Consider the following 24,593-nt stretch of genomic DNA (forward strand, 5'->3'; position numbering starts at 1 on the left):
TGAGCAATCAACAAGGTACAAACCTCTTTTGTTATCAGTTCAAATACTTTGAGGACAGATTCCTGATTCGATCTTCAATTTGTCACATTTTGTTCAAGGTTGACCTCGATGGTAATATAAATATCTTGTGAAGAAATTTATAGCATTTCGGGCTTTGTTTCATGATAGAAAGCAAATTAACTTTTCTTCCTGAGTGAATCGGCGCCCTTTTTTTCTTTGTGCAGAGATTAATTTGCATTTTCAAAATTTTTTTTGCATATGGGTTCATGTGTTGAGTTAATTTTGGAAAGACTCCTCTTTATTGAACTTCATGGCTCTTTAGCTCTTCGGTAATAATCCACCTGTTGTTTTGACTTCTTAAACTCTTCATAAATTATTTTTGCACCCGGTGTCATATTTGGTTATTTTTTTCAATTAATCTTCTCTGCGGCGCATTGTCCCTTTGGCACTTCGGATTTTACTCGAACCTGAAACAGTATATATTTTTTTAAGGTAAGGACATCAAACAAAACTATTAAATGCAATACAATGACTCTTTATTGTTCACCATAATAGTAAAACGATACAGAAACAGGTACATAGAAAGAAAGAACAATCAAGAAATGTATATAAGTAAAAATGAATCTTAAAATGTGTTGCTAAGCGCAAAACTTCTGGAATGGCTGTTTCGATTCGCGATGTCACCTAGCCGCAGCCACGCAGACACCTCGGGGGTACTGAGGTACGGAAACCCGTTACGTGCTTGCGTATAGTTGACACCAGGTTAACGGAGAGCAGATGACGTGAAGCGGCGCCGATCCAGTGCCGAGCGGTTATGTGTGCGTGTTAATTTCAAAATGAAAATGGATCAAAACAGGTTCGAAATTATGTACTAACCTGCAGCTGGTCCATGTGATAGATTGTAATTTTCAGAATGCCTCAGCGGCAACGAGTTGTTCTTGCAATCCTAGCCGGTTGTCTGTGTTCAGCAGTGGATAACTCTCGAGTGCTGAAGATGAAGCAATGGGCTCCATTGTTACAGAGATTGCTATAAACAGACAACGCTATATGTTAGGTTTGGATTCTAAATAATGTTTTCTATTATTTTTATGCATGTTGTTGTACTTTATTTTATATTCACTAGAGCGGTGCTGTACGAGGATAGATAAATGAAGCGATTCTATTGGTTCAAGAAACACATTCTCGCACATCTCTGGTAGAAACGCAGCCTAAGGCTTGAATGAAAGAAAATATTGGGGCGCATCATTGCCAAGAAGAATGCGCTGCCAAGAAAGTTGGCAGAAAGTCATGTTTTCATAATAATATAATTACAAATTAAACTTAAAAACTACAATAAGATATACAATTAAAGAAAAAATTACAAAAAATAATAATATTAATATAGGGATGTATGGGGTCCTAACTAAACACTAACTATATCTACTTTCAGTGGAAGTGTAGAATGCTTACACCATCATAAATTTTAAAATAATAATAATTTAGTTTTGAAATATACATTTCAGGTCAAGTAACCATTAAGCTTTTAGATTCCAAAGGCAAGCTCACAAAAGAACTGAGTGCGGCTGTATCTACTAGACTATATACAACATGAAGAAACAATTACCTGAGCTAGTGCTAGGTACTGGATCTTCTGATAACCTGGGCTCTCACTAGACGTTGAAGCAATCACATCTGGAATAAGATAAATGGTACTGAATTTATAGTAATAATGACATACAAGATTATATGAAGACTATCAAAATTTTCTTTCCTTATTTGGATAGTTAAGTATTTCTTCCTGATAAGGAAAAAAGGAACCCTTTTATCATTCACACCATGACGTCTAGTCCTGTTTAAATGATCTGTGAATATAGCTACATTCAATAATCCGGGTAAGCGCATGTCGGACCACATGCAGTGCAGAGTTTTGTCTATTAAGTTTTGATCTCTATTATTACCAGTAGGTAATCTAGGTAGGTAGCTTGGTAGACTTTGCAAGTTAACAAGTACGGTACTCAATCACATCTTAACTGCTGAACCGATTTAGATTAAATATGGTATACAGATAGTTTGAGTCTCCAAGAAGGACATAGGATTTTTTATCCTGGAAAATTGCATATTTGCCGCAGGATAGCTATAAACGAATACTACGCGACGGAGTCGCAGGCAACGGCTAGTGTTTACATAATTGAAAACTAGGTATAATTTGGTTGATTCGTAACCAATATTGATAAGAGAAAAATAAAAAAAATGTAAGTAGAATTTTTAACAAAATACCTTTTAGTGGTTCCCTTCTGCAGTATGTGTGGTCAAGGTGTCTTTTACGCGAGTAATTATGCTCCATAAGAGGATCCACATTTTCTGAAAGTAACAGGAATATATAAATCAATGAAACATACACATATTTAAATAAGGTTTCATTTCTACTTCAGTCTTACTAGAAAAGCTTCAAAAAACAGAAAAGTTTGCTGAAAAGCTTAGCGCCCACATATCAGATCCGAACATCAACATTAAGTATACTTACACTAAATTCCGGGAATATGAGCTGGGTATAAAATATTTTGCTTGATTTCCGATTCATTTAGTTGTTGGGTTACTTAGTTTTGCTGTTTAGAGCTCATTGGTACAACTTTATCTTCATGAGGCTTGATGCAGAATCGGTAATGTCTACGTATTCCGGGGCAAAACGAGACACACTTTCTTAACGAAATCTAAGATAAGATTCTGTTAATAAAAATATACTAATAGGTATTTTCAAAACTTACGGTATCATATTCGCCTGAGATGGTATTCCACTAGATATCTCGTCTTCAATAAACAGCGAAGGAAATGAACAACTAAAAGACTGAAAAACGAAATAAACCGTTTTTCAAAGTGTTTTTGACAAATAAACATCTTCGAAAGTTGCTATTGTATAATTTGTTTAGAATCACGATTTAGATAACTGTAACCACTTATGGACTTATCCAATGGCCGTTAAATGAGTGTAAAATAAGAAAGGAGAAGATTTCAGAGGCGGTGTTGGGAGAGGGAGAGGTTAAAAATATTATTAAAAACTATATAAATTCTGACGAAAGTGGACACGTAAGAAATGAAGTTTTTTTTAGTAGTATTAAACGTACCTTAAAAAAAGATTTGTGCTTTTAATTGACAAAACTATGCTGAAAGACAGAGGTCAGACAGTCAGTTCGTAGTGTCTGATTCGAGGAATGCTGATCGTTATTTAACAATAACTATAAAATGAAAACAAAACAATTCTTGAAATGAAAACAAACCGGCCGGCCGACTGATAAGACCGGTGTTGCCGAAGTCCTAAATAATAAATGGGCCAAATTAAAGTCCACACTTTTATAAAAAAAATTAAACCTTATATAAAAATCAAGACAATAAAATAACACATTGCTTAAATAAAAATAACTCAAATAATTAAATTTTTACCGAGTTGCATGAATCGGTGGTATAGCCAAATTGTCCAATATTTTGAATACTGGTAACATTACAATAATATCCATAGACAAGGTAGATTTAATAGTGAGGTACCGTCATACTTCTAAAGTACGGTTTTCTGAAAAAAGTGTCGGGGCGGCTTTATTTTGTCGACTTAACAAAAAACATAATCGAGTTTACGTGCTTCACTAATCTTAATTCGGACAAGCTATGCACATTTTAGAAACTTACTTATGATATTCATGTAAATTGCTTACTCGTTTCAGATATTTTTTTCGAAGTCTATTTAACTAATTCAAAAAACATAAATTTCTGTCATCAAAAACTAAAAAATAATATTTTAGTCAGAACAGAACGTGTCTAATTTCTGTCAGCGCCAATCTGTGTTTCTGTCAGTCTTGCTGTCATCACTCAGTCAAGTTGTTGACATTTCAAACTCTTGAAACTACGTTTAAATTTTAAAAATTAATGTATTTTCATTTAGATTTACTGTTATTCATTGACAATGAACTCAACGAACAAACGTAAAAATAACATGGAAGGTTAATAGTACAGTACAGTGCGATAAAACAATAGATAACTCCATGAAAGTTTGCCTAATGTACACATATTGTTTCAGATGATAAAAAGCCTAAAAGAGTTAGAACCGAATGCTCCTATGGCAATAAGTGTTACAGAAAGAATCCAGCGCATCTCAGGGAGTTTAGTCATCCCCACTGTAAGTATCAACTCATTCGCGACCACACATCGCTACGCACGTAACCAGGCCCTGAGGGGCTACTACGTAGGTAACTCGCAAATCGAAGTTAGTATCGCACCGTCCCTTTTACTCGCGTATTATATGACATAAGCGACAGCGGGACGGCAACATACGAAGTTCGAGTTTTGCACTTTGTGGTATAGGGCCTGTACATTACATTTGTAGTACTACGAAATGCAAAATTCGAACTTCGTATCTTGCTGTCCCGCGGACGCTAATATTATTTAATACGAGAGTGAGAGGGACGGTACAATATGAATTGTCTTGTTCTTGGTATGCTATACCTTTCAAGTATAGCATATTGATTTGAGATTTTTTTTTTTTTGTAGTTTAGTTTTTATTTCCAGAACAATACAGGTCCAACTATAAAAAAGGTATATTAGGTACAATAAAATTAAATAAACTAAAACTATAATAAATCTAAAAATGGACCCTGCGGCATGGTACCAAAGATGCTGGCAGCATTTCCCCGCTGGATCACAAGACTGATGCGTTGAGCGAGGAAACTGCCAGCTCTTGGTCTCCTGTGGTATCTCTGAGTCTCTTTGATAGATCTTTGAAGAGACTCAGAGCGCCAGGGCCCCACGGACCAACGGTCTCGACGCCGAAAGGTACAAAATCATATTCGGCACCGAGACCACTGTATTTGAGATATTAAATTTTATCAAAGTAGTGACAATATTCATTTGTGTCTGTAATTTCGAATGTCCTCTAATAACAATTAAACTTGTTTTCCACAGTAGAAGCCATCTTGGATGCTCACACTGGAGGGGAGTACGTAATACCCCCTGAGTTGAGTTTGCAACGTCCCATGATTCTGGAGCAGCTAGAGATTATTACGGAGAAACAACTGTATGTGCCCAGTAAAAAAGAAAATAAGTATGTAGTCCACACTCACTAGTTTTTTTTGTTGGTTCTTCATCCCAGCCTATATACGTCCCACTGCTGGGCACAGGCCTCCTCTCAGAATGAGACGGCTTAGGCCATAGTCCCCATGCGGGCCCACTGCGTATCGGGAACTTCACACACACCACTGAATTACTTTGCCGGTTTGTGCAGGTTTCCTCACGATGTATTCCTTCACTGTAAAGCTTGTGGTAAATTTCAAATGTAATTTCGCACATGAATTTCGAAAAACTAAGAGGTGCACGCCGTGCGAAGCGAATACAGCTCTGTTCACTCACGAAGGAGCACCCCTCCACAACTAATTATCAATATGCACAAGTAAACCTCGTGCTTACACATTGTCTTAGTCTCAGTGTGCGTGACTGATGGCTTGGGACTGAGGACACGTATGAGCTATGCACACATAGACTTGTCGCATGGATACGTTTACAACTACAATTATAAAATGTGGAGCGCGCACCTTTGTAAGGGAACAGATCTGTACTTACGTATTATTTCAGGATAGCAACAGAAAATCGTCCTAAAACCCCAGAAGTAACAAGCACTGTATCTGACACAAAGATAAAACAAACACAAGCTAAGATTACAACAAAACCAGACCATGCCAGTACAGAAACTTCAGTCAATGTGGACAGTATGAGTCGAGAAAAAAATCAAACAGTCTCTACGAGTGGTGATTCTGGATCTAAATGTAAAGTTAAAGGTGAGTGGTAAGTGCGAGGCTACGAATAAATTATAAGTCTGTGTTAGAAAAATGCCTTTTCACTTCTCATGCTCTAAAAGTAGTTTAATATACGCCTTACGAGGCGGGAGTAAAGTGAGTACTTTAGTCCCCAGGGAGTAAGTAATTATTTTTTCAATTTACTTGGAGTGACTTAGATACACTCAAACAGCCAGTACTTGCTTAGTTTTTGGCATAAAATAAGATTGTGTGGAAAACTTTGAAGTTGTTGTAGAGCGTAAATTAGTTCTATGCTTTTTCCGCATAGGATGTGGCGCCATTCTATTTATTCCATTTCTAAGATACGATTTTGTTATATCTGCGTCTGGTTGGAAAAAAATACTTACCGCAAAAACTTTGAAGTTGTTGTAGAGCGTAAAATGATTCGAATTTGAATCATAAGGCCACTTTTTGTGTGGGATTTGTTCTGAGTTACACTTCCTGACTGTTATTATATTATATAGAGGCAACGCTAGCGCTGCCATGAGGGTAGAGGCTACGCTAGAGCTGCAATGAGGGTAGAGGCTACGCTAGAGCTGCAATGAGGGTAGGCAATGTCGCAATGGCAATTGTTAATAATGCTTTTTCCGGAAGCACTGGTAGTATAAAAATGACATGTAATAGACCCTTTGCGGCCTAACTACTATCTATATCTATTTATTATTTTTATGTATATATCCCGTCAGATTCGGACTACCGTCCCATAGTGCCGCCGACGCGTCGCGCTGCGGACTATCTGACGGTACTGCGGCCTGCGGGCGGCATGGCGGCCAAGCACGCGGCCAGCGAGCCTTACTGCTTGTTCTATACCACCATCACTGCCGCCCCGCAGACACATAGCCAACCATACTCAATCACTTTCCAAGGTAAGTTAGATATATGGTCCGTCAGATTTTGTCTATCACTTATTCCACGGACTAGACTCACACGTATAGTCAACTACACTCCGTTACTTTCCAAGATAAATAAAGATATATATGGTTCGTCAGATATATGACCCGTCAGATTATTTCAACCCTCTTATAGAATTCCATAGACTTTGCAGACTCACAGTCAATTGGGTAGTTTCCTGTGTAAAAAGTATATTGTTGTATTTAGTCTGTCAGTTCAGAAAAAGTATGTCCACACGTATTTTTTGTTTTGTCGATCAAGAGATTTTTTTTTAGTGGCTTTCACTCTTGCCGTTTTAGCAAGACTTTTTTACCAATGTCGACGTAGAGACATTACACACATGAGGAGACTGTTCGGTTTATGAAATTTTTGATCTTTGGGGAGGAACAGACGGGAACCTAAAACAAATAACGAACGGAACTAAAACGAAACGTAACGAAAATTACAAAAATGAATCTCGTCTAAATTCGGAAGCGCGGGCTCATGATGTCACGCAGAACTTTATCTGACTATCCATACTAATATTATAAATGCGAAAGTGTGTCTGTTTGTGTGTTTGTCCGTCTTTCACGTCGAAACAGAGCGCTATTATGTGCCAGAGAGTGACATAGGCTGCTTTTTATCTCGGAAAAATTCACAATTCCCGAGGGAACGGCGCACGATAACCGAATTCCCCAAAAGCTAGTACCTTCATATATTTTTTTAATTACGAGTAATTAAGGAAAAAAAAACCGCGTCCAATATTTTTGTATTTAGTTTAGTAATTAGATTAGTACACTCACCGTTATATGCTTAATAATTTTCCAAGTCAGATACATGTTCTGTCAGATTCTGTCTACTTAACTCAAGAAACTCAACAAGGTAGGTACATACATATATTTTTTAAACTGATTTACAATGTTATTTAATAATATCTATACATCACAATTGTTTAACACAACTAGATTTTTGACAAGATATTTCGATTACTTATGTAAATCTAAGTAAGAAATGAGCTGATATTATTGTTCGTTTGCAGAAATCCTAGACCGAAGTCTGGGCGAGCTGAAATGCTCGCTGCAGATTAACTTCATGGTGGAGCCAGGCTGGCTGTTGGCTCAGTACTACTTCGCTGGCTACAGGTAGGGTCAATCAAGTTTTAAGTGTTGCTTGTTGCCATGGTAACGTCTCCTGAGTTACTTATTAAAAGTATTATTTTATGGGGAAGTTTTAAGGTAATTTCTTCATGGCTCATCTCCTAAGCATGCTAAGTATACTTTGCAAACTTTCTAATAAAGTGTATCACAGATGTCTCCTTTTTTTGATTAGCTTTGGAATGAACTATGAAGGAATTGCCTCAAAACTGTTACAACTCCCAACTTTTAGTGGATTTGTATCCCATAAAATAATAGCTTTAATAATTAACTCGGCGAACGTTCACGTTACCGTGGCAACAAGCTAACAAGAACAGTTCAAAAATTTAAAATTCAACATATAGGAGACGAAAATTTTCTGATCTCGTGTGATCGTGTTTTAAAGACCCTTATTACGTAACAGGTGCATAAACTACAGTTTGTTTGCAGCGAAAAGAAGCTAACAATTATCTACGGCGAGGAATGCTCCGATCTGAAGAACATCAGCTCCAAGAAGCCTCAGGTGGAGGCGTACCATGTGCCAATGGGGTCGCCCTTCGCGAAGCACCACACGTTAGTTGGCTGTTGTCTGTTCACTTCATTTTACTTTGTTTATTCAAGGGCGTCGCCAGCCGGTGGCCCATGAGGGGGCAAGTTCATATGGAGTAAAGTAAAGTGTAAAGTCGAGAGCACCTGAACTTTGGTACTTAGGACTTTGGTTTGGTTGCTTTAGATTTGGCAACTTTTTTAAGAATCTCTAGCTGCTCCTCCCTGCTAACTAACCTAAATAAAAATGGCGAGACTGTATATTAATTAACATATAGGTAAAAAAATGACTATGTAATTTACTTAATGTATATTTCAGAAAAATGATGATACTGTGCTACGAAGACGGGTCGCTGCGTGTGGTCGTATCTACGGCCAACTTGTACCTGGATGACTGGGAGAACAGAACACAGGGGTAAGTGTCTTATCATATCCTAACCGGTCCAACCTGTCCCATCCTGTTCTATCCTTTCCTACTCTATCATATCCTACTCTATCCTATCCTATGCTATCCTATCATATCCCATCCCATTACATCAGATTCTATCGCATCCCATCTCATCCCATCCCATCCTATCCTATTCTATCCTGTCCTGCTATCTTCCCATCTCATCCCATCCTATCCTATCCTATCCTATCCTATTCTGTCTACCTGCCCTATCTTATCGTATAATATCATATCCTGTCCTGCTATCTTCCCATCTCATCGTATCCTATCCTATCCTATCCTCTGTCTTCCTATCTTATCGTATCTATCCTATCCTATCGTATTCTGTCTACCTGCCCTATCTTATCGTATAATATCATATCCTGTCCTGCTATCTTCCCATCTCATCGTATCCTATCCTATCCTATCCTATTCTGTCTACCTGCCCTATCTTATCGTATAATATCATATCCTGTCCTGCTATCTTCCCATCTCATCGTATCCTATCCTATCCTATCCTATTCTGTCTACCTTCCCTATCTTATCGTATAATATCATATCCTGTCCTGCTATCTTCCCATCTTATCGTATAATATCATATCCTGTCCTGCTATCTTCCCATCTCATCCTATCCTATCCTATCCTATCCTATTCTGTCTACCTGCCCTATCTTATCGTATAATATCATATCCTGTCCTGCTATCTTCCCATCTCATCGTATCCTATCCTATCCTATCCTATTCTGTCTACCTGCCCTATCTTATCGTATAATATCATATCCTGTCCTGCTATCTTCCCATCTCATCCTATCCTATCCTATCCTATCCTATTCTGTCTACCTGCCCTATCTTATCGTATAATATCATATCCTGTCCTGCTATCTTCCCATCTCATCCTATCCATCTATTTTACTCAAAGGCAACATTTGTAAAATCGCTGTAAAGCAAAATCTTTGTTTTCCATTTATATAGGGACATTAACTTTTTTTTATTAATGTAATCACGTTAACTTTTTTTTAGACTGTGGTTCAGCCCCCGCTGCCCAGAGCTCCCGGCGGCGGCGCCCCCCCACGCGGGGGAGTCCCCCACCCAGTTCAAGAAATACCTGCTGAAGTACCTCGCGCAGTACCGGACCCCCATGCTGTCGTACTATGTGGAGAGAGTCAAGCGGTGCGATTTTAGCCATATCAAGTAAGTGGCTGACCAGAATTATAAAAAACCTCGCCATATTGCGGAAAACCAATAGAACTAATTTCTTGCACTGGTAACACTAAATTCAAATGTCATCTGTCTATTGCTGTCAAAGTTTAATTTTAAAGTCTTATTTTGTGTTTTTGTGCGTTAAAATGCCGAAGATTATCCATAGACTTGGAAGAAAAATAATTCACAATGTATAAAAGTATTTGTCATAGAAAAAGTCTGAGGGATTAGAAAATATTCCTTTTATAACATGAGAGGAGGCCTGTACCCAGTAGTGGGACGTATATAGGGTGATCAATTTAAATGGGTCAGTAGAGAGAAATCAGAAACTATGAGAGGTAGCGAAATCTGTTCTTAGGAACCATGGCTTCGTTTTTAGATTTACTTAATAAAAATGGCATTCAATTTTTTTTTATTTAACTCTCATACATAACCGGGAATCGAACCTGGTCAAAATCTCTGTAAAGTATGTTATAAATTCTGCTAATTTTTTCGTTGTTATTTTGGATTGCGTGGATCATATAAGTGAAAGGAAATCTGGGGGCACGGTACTGTATTGCCGTACCATCCTTTACTGGAACCATTTCGCCGCATTTTCAGGCCACTACTTGAGAACCTCTGGATAAGACCAGAACGCAGAAATTTTCGTCACCCAGTATGTACGGGTCTAATCTTGCAAGTTGAATTTGACGCACTTCCAGTAGTCGGATTGACTTCAACTTGGCCTACTTATGTAAATCTGGTGACAAGACAATATTCTGGTGGTGACATCCTGGTGGTTTGGCCAGGATCGTCTCCGCAGGACGGAATTCCTCAACGGTTAGTGAAATCGAGGAATCGACTTGAAATTTGGTATGAACCGTTGAGGAGTTCCGTCCTGCGGAGACGATCCTGGCCGGACCACCAGGATGTCACTACCATATTATTGTATTGTCATCAGATTTAAATAAGAACTATAAAAACGAAAAAATGTGCAGAATGGATAAACATAGTTTACAGAGATTTTGACCAGGTTCGATTCCCGGTTATGTATGAAAGTTAGATCAGAAAAACTAAATGCCATTTTTATTACATCTAAAATCGAAGCCATGGTTCCTAAGAACAGATTTCGCTATCTCTTATAGTTTCTGATTTCTCCCTACTGACCTATTTGGATTGATCACCCTGTATAGGCTGGGATGATGATGATGATGATAATACGGTATAATATAGACCTTTATGATAAACGACTCCTCACCAAACACCTTGTGTGGTCACCAGCGTGTTCCTGGTGTCGTCCGCACCGGGCGGCCACTTCGACACTGAGTGGGGCATGACGCGGGCGGGCGCGCTGCTCCGCCAGCACTGCGCCATCCCCACACAGGAGCAGACCAGCTGGCCGCTGCTGGCGCAGGCCAGTAGCATCGGCAGCTACGGGAAGGAGCCCAGGGTGACTCATTACAGTGCCACACTCACTCACTATCTTAACCGCACTCTCCTTACTCGCTCACTCACTAACTTAAACTCACTCACTCAAATCACCCACATCATCATCATCATCATCATCAGCTGGAAGACGTCCACTGCTGAACAAAGGCATCCACCTTAGAACGCCATAATGAACGACAACTCGCCACTTGCATCCACCGGTTTCCCGCAACTCTCACGATGTCATCAGTCCAGGCGGACTGACGGTACCACGGGGTAGGAGGCCTGCCAACGCCTCAATCACCTACACACTCACTTATTTACTCACTCAATCTATTCACATACTAACTTTAACACGCTTATTTACTGAATTCTCTCATATACTTACTAACTTACATTCACTCACATACACACAAACTTCCAATTCACTCACTCACTAAATTAAATTCACTAACTCACATACTCACTAACTTATCTCACTTACTCAACTCACTCACATATTTACTAACTTAAACTCACTCACTTACTCACTAACATACACACTAATTCTTCCAAGTCACTCGCTCACTAACTTAAATTCAATAACTCACACACTCATTTACTTAAAGTCACTCACTCAGCCAAATCACTCATATCTCACTCGTTTACTTAATAACGTTCACTCACAACAATGAGGGCTATCGCGAATGAATTCGCCGCTAGAGGCGCTAGTGTAGCGTGAGGTCTCCGAAATGTCAAATCTCATAGTTTTTGGGTGAGCTACGCGGGTTTATTTATAATTAGAATAGTTTTGTGAATATTTTGCAATATCTGAAATTAATTATGGCAAATATGCGTTCCGGGGCAATGAATGTCTGTGTTTTGAGACAGTTTTGTCTTTCGGAAACCTTTGTCCTCCCTTTTTTCCGAACAAAACGGGGACTTTGCAACACTGTGGCATGCTCGATATTTTTATGCTACGGTTTAAAGGTGTATTAAATATGATTTTAATCTAAACTTTGTATTCACGCCCGTAATAACAGACTTTGAAAGCCATACTTAAAAACCTCACGCAACAGTGCGCCATCTAGTGAGACAAAAAACGATAGCCCTCATTGTGCTAACAAACTTTGTAATGCGCAGTTATGGTTGACGGGGGATTTCCTGCATCACTTCACGAAGATCAAGGAACAGCCGCAGACGCTCACGCAGCCGCCCCAGCTTCAACTCATCTACCCTTCACTCGGTGAGTCCAAGCCGTTTACAAACATTCACACTACTTACTTACATTAATTCACTAACTTTTACCCGCGTCTTTTCCCACGAAAAGCAGTTGAATGTTAACTGAAGTATCTATATATATATGTTGCCATTGGAACTCCTAAAAATTTAATTAAGTACCTCTGTGCAATATTATTTCTAAATTTAGCGGTTAAGATTTTTCATCAGTACATCGTAAACATGTTGGGATAATATGTAGCCGATATTAATTCAGAGCTAACTACACACCGAAACTAATTCAAATCCGTCCTGCCATTTTAGCGTACATGCATTCACTGACTCAGTCACGCGCTCACTCACTGCAGTTAATCCCTCGCCTACTCACTACATTAACCTCCTGAGGCCCGACGTAAAATTTCTGTTTTCACAATTTGACCCCAATTTCCATCACGTAAGGTTCAAATTTTTTTTATGTCATATATATATTACCGTCAGTTCCCAAGAGGTTAAATCACTCACTCACCAGTGCATTTATAAAATTAGTAGTATTTTGTGTTTAGACAATGTCCGGCAGTCGCACGACGGTCTGTTGGGCGGCGTCTGTCTCCTTTACTCCGCGGACGCTCACTTCAAGCAGTCCTTACTCAACGCCATCTTTGGATCGGAATAAAAACCAGCTTATGCGTTACTCCAGAGATCTAGCTACTAAATCTTATTTAATGAGGGCTATCGTTTTTTGTCTTACTAGATGGCGCCACTGTAGCGTGAGGTTTTTAAATGTGGCTCTCAAAGTCTGTTATTACGGGCGTGAAAACAAAGTTTAGATTAAAATCATATTTAATACATCTTAAAACCGTACCATAAAAATATCGAGCAACCACAGTCTTGCGTAGTCCCGTTTTGTTCAAAAAAAAGGGGAGCACAAAAGTTTTCGAAAGACAAAACTGTCTGAAAACGCCCCTTATCGCATAATTGCCATAATTAATTTCAGGTAATGCAAAATATTCACAAAATTATTCTAATCATAAATAAACCCGCGTAGCTCACTCAGAACCTGTGAGATTTGACATTTCGGAGACCTCACGCTACACTAACGCCTCTAGCGGCGAATTCATACGCGATAGCTCTCATTCCGTCCTGCCGTTTTAGCATACGCTCACTCACTGAATCATTCACTCACTTATTAATTTACTCACTCGATTAAATGACTCACTCACAAATTTCCGCATTTATGACATAAGTACTACTAACTCAATTTATTCGATTCTATGTTGTTTCAGAATGTTTTTTTTCTGAATACACATTGCCCTGTGTATCGAATATGTGTCAGTAAATATCTCCCTCTCACTCTACTTTGTGTTCAGACAACGTCCGGCAGTCGCACGACGGTCTGCTGGGCGGCGGCTGTCTCCCTTACTCCGCGGACGCTCACTTCAAGCAGCCCTGGCTCAATACTTTCCTATAGTGAGTGTGGAATCCGTTTTTTAAATCATATCTATTAAATATAGTGGATACCCGCGGCTTCGCACACGTAAATTCGCACACGGGTCAAGAGCGTAGTATCGGCAATTCTTGAAAAAAAAAATCTCGCAAATGAGATGAAAAACATTGTATGTCGCACGGGCGGTACTAGAATTACGAGCATCGACTCATTAAAGTCTTCGACTTCGGGCTTCTAATAGACTCTCGTTAGTAATTCATTATTTGCCGCCCTTAAGGCACAATGTACTATTGATTATAAATATGTATGTTAGTCTGTAAGGTATTTATTGTATGCCCGAAATAAATGAATTTATTATTATTATTAATGTAAAATTCGCTAGAATGCTGTTCTGATTACAAGTGAATGCTCAAGGGAGACTTCAAGTATTACATAGAATAACTCATTTTTTTCGTGTAAAACGTTACGATGCGTTACTACAGGGACGGGCGGGGGTTAACAACGCGTTACGTTAGTGTTTTTAGAAAATTTTCATAATTTAATGTCCTCAAAAGTGGAAGATTCGCATCATAAGTGGTTGTTCTTGTCCTATAAATGCTCTCAATCCAACTGTACCAAGAAAGATCCAACTAAATTTGGAAAACGGCTTAAGAAAAGCTAGACTTAAGTTAAATTAAAATGGTCATTTGGGTGTTACGTAACGTTTAGGGAGGGTTAGGGGGGTACAGAAAAACGTTACGGCGCGTTACAAGGGGGGAAGGCTGGGTCAAAAAAATTCAAAAATTGCGTTACGTAATACTTCACGCCCCCCAAGTTTATCAGTACCTTAATTGTAGCACTAATTATTTTCTTTCTTCCCCAGCCAATGGAAAGCCACGTCATCCCACAGGAACAAAGCGATGCCGCACATAAAGTCCTACACGCGCACGTCCCCCGATCACAAACGAGCCGCCTTCTACTTGCTGACGTCAGGCAATGTCAGTAAGGCTGCCTGGGGCAACTTGAACAAAGGTCAGTACAATACAAAATAACCTCGTTGCTGACCTCAAGACGACAAACGAGCCGCCTTCTTGCTGACGTCAGGCAAAGTCAGCAAGGCTACGTGGGGCAACTTGAACAAAGGTCAGTACAATATAAAATAACCTTCAGTTGCTGACCTCACGATTACAAACGAGCTGCCTTCTACTTGCTGACGTCTGGCAACGTCAGCAAGGCTGCCTGGGGCAACTTGAACAAAGGTCAGTACAACATAAAATAACCTCCAGTTGCTGACCTCACGATTACAAACGAGCCGCCTTCTACTTGCTGACGTCTGGCAACGTCAGCAAGGCTGCCTGGGGCAACTTGAACAAAGGTCAGTACAACATAAAATAACCTCCAGTTGCTGACCTCACGATTACAAACGAGCCGCCTTCTACTTGCTGACGTCAGGCAACGTCAGCAAGGCTGCCTGGGGCAACTTGAACAAAGGTCAGTACAATACAAAATAACCTCGTTGCTGACCTCAAGACCACAAACGAGCCGCCTTCTACTTGCTGACGTCTGGCAACGTCAGCAAGGCTGCCTGGGGCAACTTGAACAAAGGTCAGTACAACATAAAATAACCTCCAGTTGCTGACCTCACGATTACAAACGAGCTGCCTTCTACTTGCTGACGTCTGGCAACGTCAGCAAGGCTGCCTGGGGCAACTTGCACAAAGGTCAGTACAACATAAAATAACCTCCAGTTGCTGACCTCACGATTACAAACGAGCCGCCTTCTTGCTATCGTCAGGCAACGTCAGTAAGGCTGCCTGGGGCAACTTGAACAAAGGTCAGTACAATACAAAATAACCTCGTTGCTGACCTCAAGACCACAAACGAGCCGCCTTCTTGCTGACGTCAGGCAACGTCAGCAAGGCTGCCTGGGGCAACTTGAACAAAGGTCAGTACAACATAAAATAACCTCCAGTTGCTGACCTCACGATTACAAACGAGCCGCCTTCTACTTGCTGACGTCAGGCAACGTCAGTAAGGCTGCCTGGGGCAACTTGAACAAAGGTCAGTACAATACAAAATAACCTCCAGTTGCTGACCTCAAGACCACAAACGAGCCGCCTTCTACTTGCTGACGTCTGGCAACGTCAGCAAGGCTGCCTGGGGCAACTCGAACAAAGGTCAGTACAACATAAAATAACCTCCAGTTGCTAACCTCACGATTACAAACGAGCCGCCTTCTACTTGCTGACGTCTGGCAACGTCAGCAAGGCTGCCTGGGGCAACTTGAACAAAGGTCAGTACACATAAAATAACCTCCAGTTGCTGACCTCACGATTACAAACGAGCCGCCTTCTACTTGCTGACGTCTGGCAACGTCAGCAAGGCTGCCTAGGGCAACTTGAACAAAGTTAGTTACAATATAAATCAACAGTATAACATATCAGCCGCAGGACGTCCACTGTTAGGCATAGGCCTTCCCCATAGACCTGTAGTTGCTGACCTCAAGAACACAAACGTGCCGCCTTGTACTTGCTGACGTCAGGCAACGTCAGCAAAAGGTCAGTAAGGCTGCGTGGGGCAACTTGAACAAAGGTCAGTACAACATAAAATAACCATGTTGTTGACCTCAAGACACAAACGAGCCGCCTTCTTGCTGACATCAGGCAAAGTCAGCCAAAGCTGCCTATGAACGGTGGAGCAGACGAGTCCTCGAATGGAGACCACGGACAGGAAAACGTAGTGTAGGACGTCCTGAGGCACGGACGACGGACGACCTTAAGAGGGTCGCTGGCGGCGGATGGATGCGAGGGGCTGAAGACAGTGCTGTGGGCTGATGATGATGATGATGATGATGATGAAATAATTGTTTATTTAATTTACAAACATTTTATTTAATATCTGTTTCCCGCAGGCAACGCCGCTCTTCGCATTATGAGCTTCGAGGCGGGAGTGATGTTCCTACCTAAATTCGTGGTGAGTGCGTAACCTAAGTACAGTACCCGGCCATAAAGATTGCACATTGGTCTTTGGAAAGACTCGGTTTATGTGTACGATATAATTATGAATGTATTCGTAGATGTATTTCTGTTACGTTTTAATTTTCTGATCTACTTTTGATGCACCACCTGTTGTGAACTAGTCCTTCCTTCTTTCTGTAATAAAGGTTGCCTGGAAGAGATCGCTCTGAAGCGATAAGGCCGCCTCACCTTGTACTTTTTTCTCTGTGTATCTGTTTTCTGTATCGCTTACTGTCTGGTGTACAATAAAGAGTCTTTGTATTGTATTGTATGATGATTGATGGACGGTCGCCAGTGTTCGGAAATCCTCGTGAACAGCCAATTGACTATTTCCGAAGACCAAAGTGCAATCTTGATCGCCGGGTGCTGTATATATTTGTACACTGTATGGTTCGTGTAAATATACCCCCTTATTCATAAAACTTAACAAGCCTATGTTAACTAACAAATGCTTTGTCCCTTTCTAACAAATACAAATGTCGAAGTGACAGATAAGGACAAACGAATTTTAGCGGCATTTTAACTAAAATAGGTTTGATTGTCGTTTATGAATAAGGGGGCTAGACACGGCTGTATCACCAGTTCCTTTTTCATTAAATGCATATTTAGTTTATTCTAACAGTATTTTAAGACATTTATTAAATATAGATTAAATAAAATAATAAGAAGACAAAGAAAACTTACCTAAGAAACCTTAACTAAATATGTTACTATAAAAATAAAAATTATAAAAAGAACACCCCGTCCAAAAGATCTGCCTGTGGCAGAGTTCCCATGATGCTGGCCGCATTACCCCTTTGGACCGCAAGTGTGATCCGCTGGGATAAATACGTACCAGCTCTTTAGTTTATACAGATTTGTTATTATTAAGGCCCGAAATTTTGCGTGCGCTTTTTATCAATAAATCGATAGTTCTTTCTATTTATGTTTTTATTAAATAAAACATCAAACTTTGAAGATAGTTCGAAATATCGGAAAGTTTAATCCGATTAAATTGCTTTATTGAAATCACTATAATTAATTAATTACGAATACCTTTACCTTTTATAACTTGAGAAAATTATCCATCTGAGACCACTTAACGTTAGGTTGATAAAATAAAAGATAAAACATTATTTTGTATTTCTTCAGTTCTTACCATAGCCAAGATAAAGTATTTTATAATAATATCCCAAGCAAAAATGTATTTACAATTATGTATTTAAGTTACAACATAAATACATAAAAAACTAATCGATTTGTAAATAACATCGCGATACCTACAACCAGTCAATAGCCGCACGCAAAATTCCGGGCCCTAGTTATTATGCTAAATAAGTGGTATGCTTTTTTATCCTTTGGCCAGTTCACTGTTATGCCAATTTTTTTATGTGAATTCATATTATGACAATCAATGTTATGCGAAATAAGGGGTACCCTCAACCTACTTTCTTAATTATTTTGCACAACGAAGTCAAAACTTAAATTAGCAAATTTTTTGGATATAATAATTCGTCTTGGCGCTTTCGACAAAATTCCGCTTTGTTCACAGATTAATGAAGATTTCTTCCCATTGGATCCCCAAGCGAAGAACCGTCTGGTCATACCTTACGACATACCGCCCACAAAGTATACTAGCGACATGATCCCGTGGGTCCAAGACTATTTGCGGTGAAACGGTCAAGTGCGAGCCGGGCTCGCGCACTGAGGACTCCATTCAAAAAGAGCAAAAAAAAATTTTAATTATCATTTCGTCTAAAAAACAGCTGGTCTAAGTAGCGAGTGATCTAAAAAGCAACTGGTGTAAGTAGTAAGTGGTCTAAAATTCATTAACTCGAAAAAGTCGACGGAGTCTAGCTTCGCGGAGCTCCTATTCCGTGTGGCTGAGACGCTTGGCCTTTTGACACAACTCTAACCTAACCTATGGTTTTTCATGTTTTGGACAAAAAACAAGTTAGGGCCAGTTGTCTGTCTCATTACTTCTATTTATGTTTTTACTGTGTTTTTGTTGTGATGTAGTGTGTTTTTTATGTCAATAAATGTTGTGAGTTTGAGTTGTTTTTTAGACCACTTGCTACTTAGACCAGTTGCTTCATAGACCACTTGCTACCGGACCAGAAGCCGTATTGCAAGTGACAGATTTCGCAAAAACTGTCATTTGATTGCGATCGCTTGCGTCAGAAACGTTAAGCAATACGGCCTCAGTTCTTTGTTAGACCACTTGGGTATTTAGACCAGCTGCTTTTTAGACAAAGTGATAGTATACCATAGAAATTAAGTCTGTAGCTATTTGTATAAAAAGTGACTGAAACAACCGTAAACTACCAAACTGAGAATGGGTTATCATTTGAGCATTTTGTTAGTTGTTAGTTACATTTGAAATTTACCACGAGCTTTGCGGTGAAGGAAAACATCGTGAGGAAACCTGCACAAACCTGCGAAGCAATTCAATGGTGTGTGTGAAGTTCTCAATCCGCACTGGGCGTGGGAACTATGGCCCAAGCCCTCTTGTTCTGAGAGGAGGCCTGTGCCCAGCAGTGGGACGTATATAGGCTGGATGATGATGAATCTTCACGAAAATAAAGGACAAACGCTCAAATAATGACCTGAATGACATAAAGCATATTTTTGCATTTTCCCTACATAAAAACGTATTGAATCAAGAAACTGCTGAAAAGTTATTATGATTATGTTGTAAAGTGATATTGAATTGTGTGAATATAATGTTTTTTAATGTAACTGTGTGCATTATTTTATCACGAATTTTCGCATTTATACTCGTACTAGAGTTTACCCGCGGATTTGCACGCGTAAATTATTAGATACAGCAGTGGAATTGATATTCCGGGATTTTACAATATTTCCGTGGGAATTCCCGAGGATTACGTTGTGGTTTTAATTGAAATTGCATTAAAAGCCACTATGCCAAATTTCGTGACTCTAAGCCCAACAGTTGTTATTTCGAGATTTTATCCCTATCCCGTGGGAATATCGGGATAAAAAGTATCCTATGTTTTAATCCAGGTTATAAACGAACTATTTTCCAAATTTAATCCAAATCCGTCCAGCCGTTTCAGCGTGAAGGAGTAACCAAAACAAACATACTCACTCACAAATTTTCGCATTTATCTCGTAGTATATGGACCTCCACAAAGTAATGTCTGATTTAATTTTGTTAAAATATCGTTGACTGGGTTAGTGACGGCACGCGGCTCCGATTGCCGGCGCACCGGACCGGCGCCGATACGGTTCAATTACAGACTCATTAAACTAACCTGTTAATTAACGGTACAGGCGACGCCACAAGTGGAATTTGCCTTGCTGGCAATTATTGGAGTAAAGAAGTAAATCTCCAAAATAGTGGTGTTTTATATAGTTTTAATAGCTTAGGCTAGTTTACCCCTGTTTCATCATCCATTAATTAAATTTATCTGACGGATAAATATGATGCCGTCTCTGTTTGTTTTGTTCGAATAGGCGGAGACGGAATCACATTTTTCCGTCAAATAAAATTAATCCATGGGTGGTGAAACAGCCCCTTAGTGTTTAAAAAATCTAAGTAGTACTAATAGATTATTAGAGAAGATATATAATTTCCATTGTCCATTAAGGGGATCCCATGCCCCAATGACCTTCGATCTGAATTCCTTAGTTTTCTAATGTTTTTTGTAGCTTAAGTATTATATTAACAACAACGGCTTTAAGCAATATAGTATCCCATATTTACTTCAAAGTTCATTGTCTTCGAGATATTTGGCATCAAAGTTGAACAATTTTAGGCCAAAAAACTGGTTTTCTGGCCATAACTTTTGTGTTAATTAGTTTCAAATGAAAACCCTCGACCAGTTCTTAGAGACGTCTAGAGACGAACCCAAATATGTAGATTTCGTATATGTTAGATCTTTCACGTCAATAGAGATACGAAATAAGTGTTTTTTCAGACAATGTTTAAAAATATCATACAAAATGAAGTATTCATTTTTTTCAAAATCCGGTAGACAAAAATAGAGATAAAAGATTGGAGAACCGAGAGCCGTTTGACTTATTATTCTATCTGTAGTGCAAAAGTAGGAGATACGATTCAAAACTTGTCAAAAATCGATGAAAACCTCGGGTAGCCCCTTAAACGAAAAATGCTGAAGATATTATATAGCCAATTAAATATCCGTGTGACGTCCAGTCAAGGGCCCCCGATCCCGATTAGATTCGAGCTGCGATTCAACCAGCGAGGAATGTGCTTTTTCATTATCCAATAGAAACGCTTCATTCACCTATCCGGAGCCAAATTTGATTGACACCATTGGTAACATACAAACCGAGACATGGATGTACAGAAAAACCAGAAGAAGAGACCAGCACTGGGAATCGAACCCAGGTCCTCAGCAATCCGTGCTGCGTGCTATAACCCCTACCCACTGCTGGACAGGAATCTAAACACGATTTTTTCCTATGCATACATATCTCAGGTTGCTTATTTCTACTATGCTACTTAAGCAGCAGCACTAGCGACATCTATGTTTCGTGGAGAGACGTCACACTCTTTCGGAAACCGCTCACCCAGATAAGAGATGTCGCTACTAAGCAATCAAATTATGATTGGTTTTTTAGAGTCTTATTGTATTTTTTATTTCAACTCCTAATTTGTTACTTTTACGGGTATCCCGTGAAACCATATCGAACATACAAACCATAATTGGTGTTTAAAAGGTGTTGGTGTCTCTGAAAAAACTGTTAACGCTTGTGCGGGCGACTGTACGCAGATCCATTATCTACATTGTGTAAGCAATGCCCGAACAAAACGTATGTAAATTCCTCTAGCAGGAAATTCCTGAGGTCTAGTTTTATTTAACCATGATAGTAAATTAGGATTAGGGTTGCCATATGAAAAATGAAAAAGTCCTGACAAAAATTTTTTTAGACGACCACATGGCCTAGTGGTTAGAGAACCTGACTACGAAGCTTTGAGGTCCCGGGTTCGATTCCCGCGTCGGGGCAGATATTTGTATGAAAATTACGAATGTTTGTTCTCGGGTCTTGGGTGTTTAATATGTATTTAAGTATGTATCTATCTATATAATTATATTTATCCGTTGCTTAGTACCTATAACACAAGCTTTGCTAAGCTTACTTTGGGACTAGGTCAGTTGGTGTGAATTGTCCTGTGATATTTATTATTTTATTATTATTATTATAAAAATCCTGATACCATCCTAAAAGTACTGACATTTCTTGTACCTACACTTCGTTTAATTTAAGGTTTGAACTAACGGTCAAATTGCAACACACGTTCCTCCGTGTTTCGAATACAAATGGACTTAAAAATACCTACATGTACAGTTATTAGCGGTATTTATTGTGTTAACTTGTTCAGTTAACATACAAGTTAACACACGACGTCTACAAGCGGCCTATAGGTAGGTGTATGTGGATGACATGACAGTGTACTAAAATTACAAGCTGAAGTGACATATCCTCATTCAGCGCAAAAAATACATAGAAAATGACACCTCACTCGCCTAGTTTTTCTGATCTACTTTTGATGCACCACCTGTTGTAAACTAGCCCCTCCTTCTTTCTGTAATAAAGGTTGCCTGGAAGAGATCGCTCTTAAGCGATAAGGCCGCCTATTGCTTACCTTGTAATTTTTTCTCTGTGTATCTGTTTTCTGTATCGCTTACTATGTCTGGTGTACAATAAAGAGTCTTTGTATTGTATGTAAAATTTGCATTTTTTAAGCGTTCCCCTAAATTTTGGTAGGACTCGGCAGATCCTCATTTATAAAATTATAAACAAAGTTTCACTGATGTACCTACATATTTTGCCGCCAAAATATGCTATTTCTCCTGTACTATTTTGGGGTTTTGCCGGTGGTAGGACCTTGTGCAAGGTCCGCCCGGATCGCTACCACCATCATGCTCGCTATAATCCTGCCGTGAAGCAGCAGTGCTTGCACTGTTGTGTTTCGGCGTGGAGAGTAAGACAGCCGGTGAAATTACTGGCACTTGAGGTATCCCATCTTAGGCCTCTAGGTTCGCAACGCATCTGCAATTCCCCTGGTGTTGCGAGTGTCTATGGGCAGTGGTGATCTCTTACCATCAGGAGACCCACTTGCTCGTTTGCCATCCAGTCGAATAAAAAAAAAAAGTAGTAGTGTCATTGTTTTTTTTACGAGAAAGCGAGTTCTCTCTTCTGAAAGCAAACCGGCCAAGTGCGAGTCGGACTCGCGCATGAAGGGTTCCGTACCATTACCTATACAACATTAGATACTATGTTATAACCTCATTTCATTATTTATTTTTAAAGTGATCACACAACTTAATATCCTGTGAATATTTCATGGGTCTACCTGTTGCCGTTATTAAAGGGGCTTCTAGACGGGCCATATTTTCATTGCAATTTGTGGCCGGCAACTATTGGTGTCCCTCTCTTACTCACATGTTAGACAGGGACACCAATAGTTGCCGGCCACATTTTTCAGTGAAAATATGGGCCGTCTAGGTGCCCCTTAATATCGAGACGGCAAAAAAATCAAGTATCTTTTATGGGAGCCCCACTTAAATATTTATTTTATTCACTTATTAGTATTTGTTGTTATAGCGGCAACGGAAATACATCATCTGTGAAAATTTCAACTGTCTATCTATCACGGTTCATGTACAGCCTGGTGGGTGACAGACAGACAGACGGACAGTCTAAGTACTGTCCCTAAAAAACATATTTTCATTTAATTTTTAGGGTTCCATATACAAGGGAAAAACGAGACCCTATTATTAAAACTAGAGTTTTTCCCTTTGGGCACGAAACCCTAAAAATTAAATTCAAAAAAGCTTCCACTATTTTAGACTCTTAAACTCACTCCTTCTCGGACCCTAACTGAATGCTCCTCTCATCCACTCAAAGGTTGACTGGTAGAGATCCCTTAAAGGGCTAAGTTCGCCTTTGTACATATATCTCAGTTTGTCGATTGTTTTTTTTGTACAATAAAGAGTTTACATACATACAATTGTCGGCGGTTTTTCAACATTCATTATAAATGCGAAAGTGTGTGTATCTGTTTGTTTGTCTGTCTTCACGTGAAACGGAGCGACAGATCGAAGTGATTAGCATAGCGATAGTTTATAGGCTACTTTTTATCCCGGAAAAATGCACATTTCCCGAGGGAACAGCGCGCGATAACCAAAGCCGGATTAAGCCAGCGCGGGGCCTGTAGCAAATTTTATCATGGGGCCCTTGATTCGCTTCAACTTTATACCTAGTATTAAATAAAACACTATAGTCGCTCATTTTGATACCATCTGTTACTTTGACGGCGGTTTCGTGTTGGTTTTGTGGTGGCAGTATTGTACACATTGATAAAAAAAACATATCGAAAATACAAACTGAAATATAGATGCACAGAAAAACCAGAAAAATAAGACCAGCGCTGGGAATCGAACCCAGGTCCTCGGCATTCCGTGCCGTGTGCTATACCGCTACACCATCGCTGGACAGCGATACAGACACGAATTTCTCCTATGCACCTCATATCTCAGCTTGTGTTGTTTCTTATTCAGCCACTTAAGCAGCGACACTAGCGACATCT

The 24,593-nt window shown here is 39.5% G+C and overlaps 1 protein-coding gene across 2 annotated transcripts; it reads left to right on the top strand.

Moving 5' to 3' along the window:
* Positions 1-3,822: 3,822 nt before the first annotated feature.
* Positions 3,823-19,750, top strand: gkt (tyrosyl-DNA phosphodiesterase glaikit; the record flags this gene model as incomplete). Of its 2 annotated transcripts, XM_074107827.1 has the most annotated exon segments (15): positions 3,823-3,968; positions 4,046-4,144; positions 4,927-5,065; positions 5,593-5,795; positions 6,500-6,679; positions 7,723-7,825; positions 8,267-8,389; positions 8,682-8,777; positions 9,809-9,979; positions 11,249-11,417; positions 12,518-12,620; positions 13,960-14,059; positions 14,899-15,047; positions 16,927-16,988; positions 18,564-19,750. In XM_074107827.1, coding segments are annotated over 15 exon segments (1,857 nt in total). In that variant the 3' UTR covers positions 18,687-19,750.
* Between the last annotated feature and the right edge of the window lie 4,843 nt (positions 19,751-24,593).

This window comes from Choristoneura fumiferana, chromosome 26 (genome assembly GCF_025370935.1).
Source record: "Choristoneura fumiferana chromosome 26, NRCan_CFum_1, whole genome shotgun sequence".
In the NCBI taxonomy this organism is placed as follows: domain Eukaryota; kingdom Metazoa; phylum Arthropoda; class Insecta; order Lepidoptera; family Tortricidae; genus Choristoneura; species Choristoneura fumiferana.